We start from the raw sequence: 17,239 nt of genomic DNA, 5'->3' as shown, positions 1-17,239 counted from the left end.
GAGCAAGAAAACTATAGACCAATACCTCCAATAAATATTGATACAAAATTTTAAAATTAAATATGAGCAAGGAGATGACAGCAACATGTCACAAAGACTATACACTATGACCAGACTGGATTTATACCAGGAATGAAGGACTGGTTCAATATATGGAATAGTATAAGCATAATTGACCTTATTAATCATAAAAACAATAAAAATTTTGAGTATGGGAATATAGCTTTCTTTAACATGACAAGTAGTATCTATTTAAAACCAAGGTTCAACATTGTATATAAGATCAGCAAGGATGTCCATTATCATCATTACTATTTAGTATAGTGCTAGAAATGCTATTGATAGCAAGAAGACTAGAAAAAGAAATTGAGGAAATGAGCATAGGCAAAGAGAGGAACAACTATCACTTTTTGCCATTATGATGTTGCTTAGAGAGTCTCCTAAAAAACTAATTGAAACAATGAGCAGTTTCAGCAAAGTTGCAGGATATAAAATAAAACCACACAAAATCATCAGCATTACTAAATTATTGCCATCAAAATTCAGCAGGAAAAGATAGAATAACAAATTTCATTGAAAAAAACTACAGATAGTATAAAATACTTGGGAGTCCGCCTGCTAAGATAACATAGGAATTATATGCACACAATTACAAACCTTTGTTTACCCAAATCAAGGCAGATTTAAATAATTGGAGAAGTATTAATTGATCATTGTTAGGCTGTGCTGGTATATTAAAAATGATAATACTATTTAAGTTAGTTTACATATTCAGTGCCATAACAATGAAACTACCAAAGTATTGCTTTATAGAGCTAGAAAAAAATAACAGTAGAATTCAGCTGTAGGAACAAAAGGTCAAAAAAGGAATTAATGAAAAAGTGGGAAGGAAGGAGATCTAGCAGTACCAGATCTCAAACCATACTACAAAGCCGTTAAAGCCAGTAGGTGGCACAGTGAATAGAACACTGGTCCTGCAGTCAGGAAGACCAGAGTTCAAATGTGGCTTCAGAGAGGTACTAGCTGTGTGACCCTGGACAGGTCACTTAACCTTTGTTTTCCTCAATTTCATCATCTATAAAATGAGCATAACAATAGCATCTGCCTCCCAGGATTGTCGTGAGGATCAAATAAAATAATATTTGTAAAGTGCTTAGCAAAGTGCTATATAAATACTAGCTATTATTATTAAAACAATTTGGTACTGGTTAGGAAATACAGAAGTTAATCAGTGGAACAGATTAGAAACAAACAAGCATAGTTGCCTAATGTTTGATACAGACATCCCAGCTACTGGGGTAAGAATTCACTCCTTATCAGAAATTGTTAGGAAAAGTAGACAAAACTAAGTGTGGACCAGCATATCACCATGAAGATAAGCTCCAAATGTGTACATGATTTAGCATAAAAACTTCATAAACAATTTAGCGGAGCATGGAAGAGATTACCTGTCAGATCTATGGGTAGGGGAAGAGTTCAGTGACCAAACAAGAGATAAAGAAATTCACAGGAAGTAAAGTGGACAACATAAAGTTAAAAAGGGTTTTTTGCATGAACAGAACCAGTGCATCTAAAATTGGAAGAGGACTAGGGAATGGGGAAAAAGTCTTTGAATCAAGTGTCTTTGATAAAAGTCTCCTTTCTAAAATACTAGGGAACTGATTCAAATTTATAGGATGAGCCATTCCCCAGTTGATAAATGGTCAAAGCATCTGAATAGGTGGTTTTCAGAGGAAGACATCCAAGCTATTAATAGGCATATGAAAAAAAAATTCTAACTCACTAATAGATAAATACAAATTAAAACAATTCTTGAGGTACTACCTCACACCTATTAGATTGCTTAAGTTGACAAAAACAGAAAATGATAAATGCTGGAAGATCAGTGAGAAAACAGTTACTTTAAATGCACTATTGATGGACTTGTACAGTCCTACTAGAAAGTGATTTGGAACTGTCTCAAAAGCTATTAAACTATGCATAGCCTTTGACCCAGCAATACCACTGCTAGCTCTGCACCTCAGTGAGACCATAGACAGAGGAAAAGGATTCATTAGGCACCAAAAAAAAATTATGGAAGTTTCCACTTAAGAGATTGCCCAGTAGTTGGGGAACAGCTTAACAGGTTATAGTATATGAGGATGATAGAATATTATTGTGCTGTAAGAAATGATAAAGGGAATGTTTTTAGAGAAACCTGGGAAAACTTGTGAGCATAACCAGGAGAAAAATTTATACAGTAACAACAATATTGTAAAAAAAAGAACTTTCAAAGACTTGGGAACTCTGATTAACACAATGACTAAACCTAATTTCAAAAGACTCATGATGAAACTTGCTATGCACTTCTAGATAGAGAAGTGATAGACTCAGAGTGCAGATTGAGGCTTTTTTTTTGGGTATGACTAATGTCAGAATTGTTTTGCATGACTGTACATATTTGTAATAGATTTTGTTTTTCTTGCTTTCTCAGTGAAGGTGGGTGAGTGGGAGAGAATTCAGACCTGAAAATAAAATTAGGTTTAAAAAAATTATAGTAATTAAAATAGTGCAGTGGAATGCCTAATGGTGACTGGAATTTGATTGATGACCCACAGGGCTTCAGAATCACTGTATAACCTGGTGGGAGTTTGTTAATCATTAAGTGAGAAATTTAGAGAGATTTTCAAAGTCAGTGGTATTATTACCTAAGGGTAGAGTCCTTTCAGAACCTTGGGCACTTTAGACAAGGGGACAAGTACTTGATGCAGAAGAAGTGGTGATATTCTCCTTCTTCCGGGTAAGAGACTAAGCTGGAAACTTGATGGAATGGGCCTCTTTCTCCACATCTCAGCAACTGAAAACCAGTAAGATAGAATGGCATGGCATTTCTCCTCTTCCCACAGGAGGCTAGGGAACAAGCAGGAGATATGTGGGAGGTCCAGTGGTAAGGTGTCTGCCTCTCATTCACAGTCTCATGGGAAGCTGGAAAACAGGCAAGAGATGTATGCTGAAAGATGGAAGGCATTCCACCTCTCCTTCTGGACGCTAGAGATTAGGAAGGAGATACATAATTGAGTCCAGATTATGAAGAACTTTGAACGCCTAACAGAGGAGTTTCTATTTGATCTTAGAGGTGATAAGAACCACTGGAGTTGGTGTAGAAAAGGGACATGAACAAACCTGCACTTTAGAAAAATCACTTTGGCATCTTTGTAGAAAATGGACTGGAGTGGGTAAAGACTTGAGGCAGGAAGATTAATTAAAGGGCTGTTGCTTGTCCAGGCTAGAGTTGATGGTCTGATCTAAGATGTTGGCTATGTGAGTGGAGAGAAAGAAACAGATGTGAGATGTTGAGATAGAAATGACAAGATTTGGCAACTGATTGGATATACGGTGGTGGAGAGAGTGAGGAGTTAGGGATGAAACTGGATTAGAACCTTTTAATTCTGAGATTCTGTGTTTATTTTCTTATCTCAAGATCTTATTGATTTCTTACTATGGAACTTCATATATGTGAAGCATGAATAGCTAATTGCCTTTTTAAAAATTTGTGCACATAATACCTTTTTTTCATCTTTTCTTCTCCCTCTTTTCCTTTAAGAGCGTCCAGTTGCTGATAATGAGAGAATGTTTGATGTTCTACAGCGACTTGGAGTTCAGAAAAGTGAAGTTCGTTTCTTTCTTCGCCATGAACATCCCCCTAGCAGGGATATGGGTAGGTGATTTCTAATAAATTGTAGTTTGAAAAAATCTACATCTGATAAGGGAGGGGACAGGAATTAATAAATATCTATAGTTTGATTTTTGGTCTTCTGGAGTTGATGTTAAGGTAAGTGTCTAAGAGAAGGCTTTGGAGTAGTTTTACCTGGATCGTATATTCTTGTATACCCTGAAATATTGGAAGATTTCATTATGGACATTTGAAGGCAGAATTGATTCAAAACCAAATTGTGTTTTATATTTTAATAGAGAAGTTGTAAAACTACGATTTATACCTCTATTGAGTAAAAAAGACAGTTTACCTGCCTCAGTATTTGTTTGAAAAGAAAACTTAAATTTCACTGTTGCTAAAAATAGAATATATGGGCAAGTGGTACATGGAGGCAGTTGTTAGAAATCTGATACATGTATAGTTAAAAATGTGACATGGTAACTATCGTTTTGTTTGACAGATATTTAGTTTTTAAAAAAATTTAGCCCATTTTTATTAATGTAGTTTTTAAATGGTATGTGTGTTTTCACCTGATATCTGTGCCAGGAAACCTTAATGCATTACCTGAGCTATATTTGCTTTCTCTTTTTAAATTACTGCATGGATCTTTTGATGAATGAGTTGAATTTTGCAAGTTAGTCTCCGAGGTCAAATATCTTCTTTGACTAGGCTCTATGTAAATTATTCATTAACCTTTCTGTGTAGTTTCATTGTGTCTGTGTTGAAGTGCACTGTAATGTGAGAAATAAAATCTGGAAACAAACTTTTTTCACAGTAGAAAACATCAGGGTCACAAAGTGTTCAGAAACTTGAACAAAAAAAAGTTTTCCTTTTCTAAGCAGTTTAAAAGATTCAGTACTATTGAAGTTGTTCCAACTTAGCCAGGTCCTCCACTTAACGTGATCAAGAATGTATATGAATTGGGACCCAGGGCTTCAAAAGAAGTCTTTGCTACTTAATATACTCTTATGTAAATAAGCATATAAAAGATCACAGAATCCCAGAGTTGCAAGGGACCTCAAAGGTCATCTAGATTAATGTATAAGGAATCTTTTCTACAGCTGGACAGATAGTGACTGGGCTTGTGACTCCATTGGTATGGGAAGCCCATGGTATGGAAACTCCCTCTACCAGTGCAAGTAAGCATCCCCTCTTCAACATAGAGCCTTGGAGGATGGCCTAGAGCACTAAGGGATGAAGAGAGTTGCCCAGCGTCACGCACCACATCTGTTTCACAGGCAGGTCTCGAACTCTGGCTTTCCACAAGGACTTACTCAACTTAAAGACTTCTAGTGATGGGCAATCTACTACCTTCTGAGATAGCACATTCTATTTTCAAATAGTCCTAATTGTTAGGAAGTTTTTCTTTATGTTAAGCCATAATTTGTTGCTTCTTGGCAACTTTGTGGAATTGTTAGCAGGAAGGGACATTAGAGGTTGTTGAGTATAAAATCCTGCATTTACTAAGAACCATAGACATTAAGTGCCTTGACCAGGGTAGCACAAGTACCAGGTGGCAGAGCCAGAAATTCTGACTTTCAAGTGCCTTTCCTGTTCTACCACATTCCACCCATTGCTTATAGCTCTAACATCTGATACCCTCTACCATTCCTGCGGACAGCTGTTTTATATTCTCTTTGTATCTTTCCCTCAGGATCAGCATTTCAGTTTCCTTCAGCAGATACTCAAAAGTTGTCATTTCAAGGCCTGGTTATTCCCCCTTAGACACTCTTCAGCTTATTAATACTTCCTAAAAGGTGACTCAGAGGGAATGTGGTGTCATGGATAGAACACTGGAGTCAGGAAGACCTGGGGTTCAGATCTTACTGCAGACATATTAGTAGCTTGGTGACTCTGAGCAAGTCACTTAACCTAGCTATACCTCAGTTCTACGTTTTAAAATAAAGTAGGTAAGGCATCTGATGTTCCTTCCAGCTCTAAATCTAGTAGCTTGTGATTTTTTGAATTATGTGTTGTCTAGAACCAAACAAACTATTCCAAATGTAGGCTAAACTAGGTACAGTCGGACCTGCACCTTCCTCTTTCTAGGCACTATACTTGTTAATGAAGCTTAAGATGGATTAGCTTTTTAGTTACCAGATCTCATTGTCCGTACGTTGAATTTGCAGTCCACTAAAACCGCTACACCTTTTTTTGGAAGATGAACTTGGAAAATTCTTCCTTCCCCATCTTAAACTTAGGAACTTGATATTTTTTTGAGCCCAAGTAAACTTTCTTTATTAGATTGTATCCAGTGACCTTGCTTGTTGGGATATTTTTTGGGTCTTGCCTTCTTGTCTAATGTATTCTCTCCAAGCTTTGTGTCATTTCCAAATCTGATAAGCATGCCATCTATGCATTCATCTAAATAATTGATCTCTCTGAGACAGTCCACTAGAGATTATTATGTTGGCATTGGTTTGGTAATTGGTATTGGTAATAACTACTTTTTGGATCCCGTTTTTCAAACAGTTCTGAATCTACCTGACTGTACTGGTCCACGTTAGTCAACACAGTTGAGAAAGCAATTATGTTTTTTATTCATTTGATTAGCTCAATAGTATGCTAGATCTTTTCCAGAAATATATGTTACATAGAATAGATATACTGAATAAGTCCTGACTAAGAAAAGGGTAAATCTTTTATCATACAAGACATATTCAAACTATGCAAAACTAAGAATTTAGTATGTATTTTCATTGAGCTCTTCCATCACTTGTTGAGCTACTGAGTGTAAGATATGATGATTTGAATTTTACTGATTTTCCTTGTTCTTTGACAAAACTCTTAATGAATTCAGTAAACAGAGGGTCCACTCCAGAAATTTTAAGGTGAAAGTTTGAGGCATTAGTCAAGAGAGTATATATGTATATTATGCTTCTGTAGTAACATGAACAAAGGCATTGTTTCTCTGTTAAGGTATCATAATATAGATTTGTTTTTTTCCTCAGAAATGTATTTATATAGTTTTCCAAGTTAGTGTTTTTTCTCAGTTTTTTCTCCCGTTAACTGAGCACCATCATACATGGTTTCAAATAATTGGCCATAGGACCAAACTGTGATGACTTATTCCAGTGCTATTTGAAAATGCCAATTTATAATAAGTATTGAATTGAAAGTGGGGGTGGTGGAAACACATGAATTCACAACATTTCTATCACCTAGTTTTAATGTATAGTTTTGAATTTTGTGTTTAGTGAGTGGACCAAGGATTCAGGATCCTATCTCAAAAAGGAATGGGGTTAAAGTTCCTAGTGATCGAAGAATTGAGAATGGTGTAAGTATTTTTTTGAGTATTTATTGTGGTAATAATGGTATAAACTTTACAAATGTCAGTCTCAGAGGAATTACTTGCCGGAGTTACATAAATGATAAGATTAGAACTGTAGGCCTTTTACCTTTTTCTATTTTGTACTATGCTGCTTCTCACCCAGTGCACTGAATTCCTATGGTACATCTGAGTTGTTCCTTAACTTCTTTTTTTTGTTTGTTTGTAATGGTGTTAGGAAGGAATAAGTAAGGTGGAGACCTTAGCTTTAACTTTTGTAGTTTAGAGCCTAGGCCAGGGGGTTCTTAACTTTTTCATGTCATGGACTCTTTTAGCAATATGGTGAAACTTATTTACCCCTTCTCAGAATAATGTTTTTAAATGCATAAAATAAAATACATTAAATTGCAAAGAAAACCATTTATACTGAAATAATTATCAAAATAAAAGCAAAAACACAAGTTTATGGACTCCAGTTTAACAACCTTTGCTTGTATGAGAGGCAAAATGATATAGTGGATAAAACACTGGTTTTAGATTCAGTTAGACTTGAGTTTTACTTTAACCTTTGACACTCAGTAGCTGGGGGATCATGAGCAAGTTACTTCACCAAAACTCCACTGTAAAGTGAGATAATAATACATTGTCGTAAGGTTCAAATGAAAGTCATGCATTTAAGATGCTTTGGAAAACCTTGAAGTGCTACGTAAAATTTATTATTACTATTATTATTATTATTAGTATTGCATAAGTCTAGTATTCCTTGTATATTAGAGACTAAAATTACTTGTTGGCATTATATTCCTAATTGAAGACAAGTTACCATTTCTAGGTTTGGTATCTTTGCTGTCTTATGTGTAATTGTTAGAATAGAAAGAATGGTAATGACACAAACTACAGCTATGTTAGTCCTAAAGTTAGTCTACTTTTATGTTAATCAATTTACAGTTAATTTTTAGCTTATAATTCAAAATTGTAAGTGTAAATCCTGTAGATTAACTTGTGAGTGTCCATCAACATGTCTATTTTATTATAAACAAATGTTTAAGTCATTTTGCCATACCAAGTTTTCACATGAAACCTTTTAAAACTGTAGGCAAGATAAAGAGAACCCATGAGAAGGGAAACTAGATGCTCCGTCTGTAATTAGCTGGATTTTGGTTTTTCCTTTTCAGGTTAATAGTCCCAGGATAGACATGACTCTTGCTGAGCTGCAGGAGATGGCATCACGCCAACAGCAGCAGATTGAGGCTCAGCAGCAAATGCTGGCGACCAAGGTATTGCATTGTGACACACACCATTGGTTGTGAGTTGTGGAACAAACTTGTAAGCTGGAAGTTATTACTTGACCTTAAAATAGTTCATGTATTAGAAACAACCCTTTGGATTTTATTTTCTGGAAAAATGTTTGGCTAAATTACTAAATCACAAATGAACCTTTAATCTTTTAGCCAGTTTCATTTAAAATTCCGATATTTCAATAGAGGAGTAACTTTCTATATTCTTATACATAACACTTTTCTAGAAGAGATATAATAGAATCTACTTTACTTTAGTTTTATAAAGTCTTACCTTTAGATAGATTTCTTGCTTGGTCTGATTTTGCCAGAAAGAAGTAAAATCAGTATTTTCTGAATCCTACTATCTAAATATTTGTTCTTTTCATTAAGTGTCTGATACTGCTGTCTAAAGTAACATGCCTATTCATTGTTTCTTTCTTGAGGAACAACGCCTGAAGTTTTTAAAGCAGCAAGATCAACGCCAGCAGCAACAAGCTGCAGAACAGGAAAAACTGAAGAGACTTAAGGAAATTGCTGAGAATCAGGAAGCCAAGTTGAAAAAAGTGAGAGCCCTGAAGGGTCATGTAGAACAGAAAAGACTCAGTAATGGAAAACTAGGTGAGTATTCTGTGAGAGAATCTATGTAAGTCCAGTTCAGAGTGAGATAATTCACGATAATAAATACTGGTTAAGCACCTATTATATGTAAGATGAAGAAAGAGCCTTGGAAATTAGCAGATCTGCAGGAAACCCTGCCTCTATTATAATACCAGCTTTATGACCAGGGGCACATCACTTAAGCTTTCTAACCCAGGCAACATTCTAAATTTCATTTGAGCTTCCAACACTCGGTCCTCACATTGATGAAGTCACAGGAATGGACAAAATAAGTATTAGGGAAGGTACAGGAAAAAATAAAGCTCAACGTCAATACTTGTAGTATTTTTGGAGTATGATAAGCTTTCAAAGACCCAGCCTTTTTATCCTTACTCCGAACATTTATGTAAACTATTGACAAACATAAATTAATAACATATTTTTGTTTTCAAGAGATTAGTGTTAGAAGAAACAAGTTCTTTTACAGGTTGCTTTTCTGAATTTTTTTTTACAATAACTATTTTCTTAGACCTGATTTTGGATGTTTTGATGAAGCTATTTTTGGAAAAGATATTTTAACCAAATATTTTCATTGTTTCTTTTTTGGTTTGATGATATGCAATAAAAGTCTAAGTATTTTACTAGTAGAGATGCCTTTTTTCAGTGGTATAACAATTCAGTTTTATCAATTATTATTACCTAGATTTGTTATCTACTCCTAAAATGTTTTTATAAATTTAGTTCTACAGAACTCAAAGTAAGTTTTTTACTGAGTAACATTTCTTTCTAATATCAGCAAATGTCCAGTTGCACAAAAACAGTATTATAGGAAGAAAAATAATTCATAGAAACTGATAAACGAATGATCAGTTAAACAACAGTGCTGGGGGTTTTACGGCTTTGCGGTATCACTTGGCTAGTGCATTAACCATTATTATTATGAATTATGAATAATCCACAAATTATGAATTAGCCATTATTATGATGATGTCAGTTGATCGGGACAGTCTTATTTAGGGTGTACCTATATCCATTTCACCAAAAACATTTGCAGATAATGATGGCAGATTTTCATGTTTCACTTGTGTTCTTTGTATACTTTGAGAATGTTGATTCTGAGACATTTCTGAAAAACTGTGCTGCTTATAATTAGCAAACTTGCAGAGGCATAACTGCCTGGGAAGGATTCCATTCTTGTTTTTTGTTTCAGTCATTGCTACTGTGTTCTTGTTCTCCTTCTAGTGGAGGAAATTGAACAGATGAATAGTTTGTTCCAGCAGAAACAAAGAGAGCTGGTTCTGGCCGTGGCAAAAGTTGAGGAACTCACCAGACAACTGGAGATGCTGAAGAATGGTAGAATTGATGGATACCATGACAACCAGTCTGCAGTAGCTGAGCTCGATCGACTATACAAGGAACTGCAGGTAACTTTTTAATTAAAAACAAGTAGAACTACTATTTATATGTAAAAACCACAGTGGCAGGAGCATAGAGATTTATAGACTACTGGCAGGAAATACTGGTTATTTGGTGGTTTCTCCTAAAAAAAAAAGCCAAACTCAAAATAAAAACAACACAAACACTCCTTTCAAAAACAAAACATAGCACCCCACGTGGGAAATTTGCTGTATTCCTCATAACCACAGCTAGAAGTGGAGCAGGTGTCAGTTAGCTGTGGGCTGAAAGATGGGAAATGACAGGACTTGTTTACTCAAGACAGGTAGTCGTGTTTTGGGAATATTTTGTCATCTGAAAGGTTTGTCTTCCCATCCTTTACACTTTTCTCTCTTTACTTCACTTTATTCAGTTAAGGAACAAATTGAATCAGGAGCAGAATGCCAAGCTGCAGCAACAGAGGGAGTGTTTGAACAAGCGCAATTCAGAGGTAGCAGTCATGGACAAGCGTGTGAATGAGCTGCGGGACCGTCTGTGGAAGAAGAAGGCAGCGCTGCAGCAAAAGGAAAATGGACCAGTAAGGACAGGGGCTTGAGACCCCAACTGGGGGAGGAGTGAAAAAGACAGTGAGCCTGCAGAGCTCACCTCTTCACACATAGCCTATTGAAAAGCTCAGCTAAGTTTGGCTGGAAGGCGGGCTGGAGACTTAAAAAAACCCCAGTTTCTTTTGCTGTCTGGCGCTGCTAATTGTATAGTGCTGCTTGTAATTCTGATGTTTGTTAATGTTCTGGTTGAGTCAGTTACAAAGATGCTTTCATTCTGTTCTGGATCCTTATTTTTATTGCATAATTATCACATAGTTGGAAACTGAAATTAATTTGTAGTCAAGAACCCTGCAACTTTAATGACCTTTTCTGACTTAGAAAGTATGTGATATGTTATGTATCACTGAAGAAAATATGTTACTGCTTTTGTTCAGATTTCGTCTGATGGGAACCTTCCCCAACAAGTGGTATCAGCTCCAAGTAGGGTGGCGGCGGTAGGTCCCTACATCCAGTCCTCCACTATGCCACGGATTCCCTCACGGCCAGAACTTCTGGTGAAAGCACCCTTTCCAGATGGCTCTTTAATCACACAAGCATCGGATAGTCTGCTCAAAACACAAACGCTACCTAATATGAGAGCTGGAGCTGTCTCACAAGCAAAAGGTAGTGAGAATAATTTCTTGTTTCCTGAATGAGTTGATCTTTGACTTACACTAATTTTGTTAGTTTTAAAAAAATTTTCTCATTATATATGCTCACAGTGTTTACAGGGGGAGGGAGTTGTGATTTCCGTTGGGGGATAAAAATGCTAAATGTTGATACAGCCTTTTTCTGTGTATTGTAGTTGAAATTGGCTTTCTTTCATTGGTATTTTCAGTGTTTGGGAATTCTTACACTAAGGATCATAATCATGTAGGACGAAAGTGAAGTGAGAAGTTCCTGGTTTATCTTCATTGATAGGAAGTACATCAGGGAGTTTTTGGGGGTATTCTCACTATGTATCTTTGAATGGAAAAGGAATGGTTGTAAATCAGGGATTTGGTGATGAGAGAACATTGGAAGGAGAAACTTTCCTTTAATTTAAGCTCTTTTTACTCAAGACTCTAGAAGGAATAGTAGCAATCATGAAAGTCTATGAAGTTTTTTTTTTCTTTACACTTAAAGTTAATGAAGCTAAAGATTGTTCATTATCCTGAAGTCTTTACTAGCTGTGAAGAAATTTTGTCATAGATTGACAGATCTATAGTTTGTAATTTGGAAGGAAAAGTCAGAATTACTGCTTTTGAATAGAATGGAATACAGTCTCTGTATTATCTTATCTGTGAAGAATTTGTTAAAGTAACATGGATTAAATCTCTGAGTTCTTTTTCATTTTATGTGCTTTTGACATGGTACATTTTTCTAGCATACATAGAACCTAAAAGGAGATCCCTTCAGGCCATTTTAGAGGGACAGATGAAAACAGACATAATGTAATATTAATTAGATTATTTAAATTTTGGTCTAACTTTTTTGAAGTAGAAAACATTTTCTTTCTGTAGCAGTTATTAATATTTCATTATGGAATGGAAAAGTTATATATGTCCCGAATTTTTTCTGAAACAGACATCTAATTCCAAAATGCTAGATTACATATAAGAATTATAATTAACTTTGACCCAGAACTATTAGATATAAGATAATTTATGTATATTATAATATAAATAATATGTAATTTTTATGAACATGTATTTGGTAGATATATCAATTTTGTTTGTGATTTAGTTATGGAATTGAAAGCTAAGAAGCCTTTATGTTTTCATAAAGTAAAATTCCAGCTTGTAAAATGGTCCTTTAAAAAGCATTCAAAATGTTGGGTTATTAATAGCACCTTTTCTATAATTCTAGGCTCTAAAGTCCATCAAGCTGGCCAAGATTGGAGTCATTCAAACACAGATCTCTTTCCTCTCCAGGGCTCAGCCTCTTTACCTAAAAACTCAATGAACTCTGCTGAGCAAGGTAAGTTCCAGTTCTTTTGCACACATCTTTTATATTTTGGTCATCTAGAAGTTACCAGGACCTGAGGTGTGTATGTTTTTTTAAATAGTCTCTTAAGTGTATTTAAAATAGTGACAGTGTAATTTGTAATTTTTTTCCAAGTCTCTCTCATTCAGTGGTAGAAAAAGTTAGATATTGCTTCTATAGCATGATTGTGGTATCCTTATATTAGGTTAACTTAAAATCATTTAGGAAAAAAAGTTCTTTCACCAAGATGTTATAGAAATGATTGTATTGCGTGTGGGTGAAAATACTTCATATAATGTTAAGTAGGATTCTTTCCTTTCTTATTCAGTTGATGATGGGGAGATACCATTAAGGGAGAAAGAGAAGAAAGTACGTCCCTTTTCAATGTTTGACACAGTAGACCAAGCTGCTGCCCCACCGCCCTTTGGTATGCTAAGGAAAAACCAGAGCAGTGAAGACATTTTACGGGATGCTCAGGTACTTAACTTATGGGCTCTTGAGTAATGATATCAATACTCAGTCTTATAGTTGTATTGCAACTTTCCGTCAGCAAATACACACCCTTAAATGTTTGTTGAAAACTAGAGTGTGTAACACTGTACTAGGTACCAGTTACAAGTGCTGTGGAAGTAAAAGATGAGGGAACAAAGCATAAAGAAGACATTTCTCAGCTGAGAAACTTATTCTGTATTGTTTAGAGAAGATTCTGGGAACAAAGACTTTGACCGTTATTGGCAGCCTCACGGATGCTGGGTCTTGTAACAAAACCTTAGTTGTTATTTTCCCTTGAGCAAGTGGAATACAGGAAAACGATTTGAGTATATGACAGTCATCTTCCTGGAACTCTCTTCTATTTTTAAGACAACTTGGTCTAAAACTTTCTTTTTCCGACATTCCTAGATGATTGATTCTTTGTTTTTGTAATGTATTTCTGAACACTTGAAAATAACATCAGTAACCATTTTATAGTATTTTAAAGTTTACATAGCACTTTACGTTCATTCTCTTGAACCTCTCTTTGAGTAGATAGAACAGGTATTATTTCCATTTCCATCTTGTAAGGAAACTGAAGCTCAGAGTGGTTAAAGTTTTCCATCCTGACTTATGTCTTGTTTTTCTGGTAGTTTTTGTCAAACATTGAGTCCTTCCCTGCCCCACCCTCCCTCCCCCACTCCCCCCAACTTAGACCTGAGGGTTTGTCAAACACCGTGAAACTATGTTTGTTTGCTTCTGTATGTTGTGTGCCTGGGGGATAAAACTGCTAAATGTTGATACAGCCTTATTCTGTGTATTGTAGTTGTTCTGCTCCACTGATCAGCCTCTCAGTTTTTCCAGCTAGTCCCAGATAGTTTTGATGATTACTGCTTTGTTGTGTAGTGTTTGAGATTTGATACTTCTGGATCCTTTTCCTTTCCACATTATTTCCCTTGAGATTTTTGACCTTTTGATCCCCCAGATCAATTTTGTTATTTTTCTAGGTCTAGAAAGTAATCATTTAGTAGTTTGATTGGCATGGCACTGAATAAGTTTATTTAGGTAATATTGTTATTTTTATTATGGCTCAGGTTACCCATGAACATATAACATTTACCTATTTATCTTTATTTCTTTAAATAGTGTTTTGTAATTGTAGTCCCATAGTTTTTGTGCATGTTGTGGTAGGTAGACTCCTGGTGTTTTATACTTTTCTGTAGTTATTTTAAATGGAATTTCTCTATCTCCTCCTTCTGGGAAGATCATTAGAAATGCTGCTGATTTGTGTGGATTTATTTTGTATTTTGCTACTTTGTCGAAGTTATAAATTTTTAAAATTAATTTTTAGTTGACTTTCTGTGCTTTTTTGAGTACACCATAATATCATCTGCAAAATGTGACAGTTTTGTTTCCTTTTTACTTGTGCTTCCCCCCCAATTTATTTTTCTTGTCTTACTGCTATAGCTAGCATTTCTAGCACTGTATCAGATAGTAGTGATGACAGTGGATGTTTTTGCTTTATTCTTAATCTTAATGGAATAACCTCTCTCTAGTTTATCACCATATAGTTGTGGATATTATTTTAGGTAGCTTTTCCTGCATCAATAATCATATGTTCTTTTGTGGTTCATGCTATCAATATGATTAATTGTGTTTATAATTTTCCTAACATTAGACTAATACTGCTTTCCTGGTATAATTCCATCCTGGCCATAGTTCTTATGTAGTCTTTGTGATATATTGCTGTAGTCTCTTTCTTAATATTTTATTTAAATTTTTTTGCATCAGTATTCAGTAGGAATGTTATCTATAGCTTACTTTCTCTGTTTTGATTCTCCCTTTAGGTATCAAATCTATATTTGTAGTATAGAAGGAATTTGTTGGGATCTCTTCTTATTTTTGCAAACAGTTTCTGTACTTGGAATTGTTTTTTGAATATTTTTAAAAATTTTCTTTTAAATCTCTCTGATCCTGGGTGGTTATTTTCATTTGTTTGCTTTTGTTTTTTTTGGAAGGGGCATTCATTTATGGCTTGTTCCATTTCTTTTTTTTTAAGATAGCATTTTAAAAATTCCTCTTTTAATTTGAGGAGTTTTTTGGTAAATATTCATGATTTTCCTTTATTGTTAGGTTTTTTTTTTTACATTGAACATTTTCCAGTAATAGCCTTTATTTCTTAATTTGTTGTGAATTATCTTTTTAAAATTTTTGATACTGGTAATTTGGTTTCTTTAAAAAAATCAAATTAGATAATGGCTTATTTATTTTATTTTTTAAAAATCCATCTCCTTGTTTTATTCATAATTTAATTCACAGACTTCTAAACTTTCAATTTTCTTAATCTCCTTGATTTTCAAGATTTCTATTTTAGTGGTTAATTGAGATTTCTTAATTTGTTGTTTTGTTTTTGTTTTATTTTGAGTTCCCAGTTTGTTGATTTTTGTTCTCTTATTGATGAAAATGATTAGAATATACATTTTCCCCTTTGGACTGCTTTAGCTACATCTCAAAAAACTTGGTATTTTTTTTTCTTATTGTGACCTTTAATTACATATCATTTTGGTTATTTGTTTTTGACCCACCAATTCTTTTTTTTTTTTCGAATATTTTATTATTTGATATTTTTAGTTTTCAACATTGATTTTGAGTTACAGATTTTCTCCCCATTTCTACCCTCCCCTCACTCCAAGATGGCATATATTCTGATTGCCTCATTCCCTAGTCAGCCCTCCCTTCTGTCACCCCACTCCTCCCCATTCCCATTCCCCTTACTTTCTTGTAGGTCAAGATAGATTTCTATACCCCATTGCCTGTATATCTTATTTCCCAGTTGCATGCAAAAACATCTTTTTCTTTTTTTGAGAATCTGCTTTTAGAACTTTGAGTTCCAAACTCTCTCACCTCTTCCCTCCCCACCCACCCTCCCTAAGAAGGCAAGCAATTCAACATAGGCCACACATGTATCATTATGCAAAATACTTCCACAATAATCATGTTGTGAAAGACTAACTATATTTCCCTCCATCTTATCCTGTCCCCCTTTATTCAGTTTTCTCTCTTGACCCTGTCCGTTTTCAAAAGTGTTGCTTTTTTTTTTTTTTTTTTTTTGCAGTGGGGAAGGCAGGGCAGTTGGGGTTAAGTGACTTGCCCAAGGTCACACAGCTAGTAAATAAAGTGCTTTTGATTACCTCCTCCCCCATATGCCCTCCCTTCTATCATCCCCCCTTTCTTATCCCCTTCCCCCTACTTTGCTGTGGGGTAAGATACCCAATTGAGTGTTATTCCCTCCTCAAGTCAAATCTGATGAGAGCAAGGTTTACCCATTCCCCCTTTCCCGCCCCCTGTATAATTTACCCCATTCTATCTCTCCCTTTTTTCCGCTCTCAATATATTTCTCTCTCACCCTTTAATTTTTTTAAATGTCATCCCTTCATATTCATCTCACTCTGTGCCCTCTCTCTCTCTCTCTATATATATATGTATATTCCCTTCAACTACCCTAATACTGAGAAAGGTCTCATGAATTACAAACATCATCTTTCCATGTAGGAATGTAAACAAAACAGTTCAACTTTAGTAAGTCCCTTATGATTTCTCTTTCTTGTTTACCTTTTCATGCTTCTCTTGATTCTTGTGTTTGAAAGTCAAATTTTCTATTCAGCTCTGTTCTTTTCACTGAGAAAGCTTGAAAGTGCTCTATTTTATTGAAAGTCAATATTTTGCCTTGGAGCATTATACTCAGTTTTGCTGGGTAGGTGATCCTTGGCTTCCCACTGCTGCCCCCGCAGCTGCCACACTACCTCCGCCGCCCCTGGGGCTGGGGCCGGACTACGCACCTCTTGCCTGATCCAGCAGTTTTCCCATTAACCTGCTCTGTTGTCTTTGGTGTCTGTGGGTTGAGAAGTCTGGCAACTGCCAACCTACCAATTCTTTAGGATTAAATTACTTAGTCTCCATTTAATTTTTAATCCTTTCTTAATTG

The 17,239-nt window shown here is 35.3% G+C and overlaps 1 protein-coding gene across 3 annotated transcripts in view; it reads left to right on the top strand.

The window, feature by feature from the left end:
* Positions 1-17,239, top strand: part of TP53BP2 (tumor protein p53 binding protein 2) — an 83,795-nt gene that overhangs the window by 47,787 nt on the left and 18,769 nt on the right. For all 3 annotated transcript variants that reach the window (XM_036756014.1, XM_036756013.1, XM_036756015.1), the window contains 9 exons: positions 3,584-3,697; positions 6,892-6,971; positions 8,138-8,239; positions 8,686-8,860; positions 10,082-10,263; positions 10,647-10,811; positions 11,214-11,442; positions 12,667-12,777; positions 13,112-13,260. In XM_036756014.1, coding sequence (XP_036611909.1) covers positions 3,584-3,697; positions 6,892-6,971; positions 8,138-8,239; positions 8,686-8,860; positions 10,082-10,263; positions 10,647-10,811; positions 11,214-11,442; positions 12,667-12,777; positions 13,112-13,260 — 1,307 coding nt within the window. The remainder of the gene's footprint in view (positions 1-3,583; positions 3,698-6,891; positions 6,972-8,137; positions 8,240-8,685; positions 8,861-10,081; positions 10,264-10,646; positions 10,812-11,213; positions 11,443-12,666; positions 12,778-13,111; positions 13,261-17,239) is intronic.

This window comes from Trichosurus vulpecula, chromosome 4 (assembly GCF_011100635.1).
Source record: "Trichosurus vulpecula isolate mTriVul1 chromosome 4, mTriVul1.pri, whole genome shotgun sequence".
In the NCBI taxonomy this organism is placed as follows: Eukaryota; Metazoa; Chordata; class Mammalia; order Diprotodontia; family Phalangeridae; genus Trichosurus; species Trichosurus vulpecula.
The sequence above is the reverse complement of the archived record's forward strand: the minus strand, read 5'-3'. Positions and strand labels throughout refer to the sequence as shown.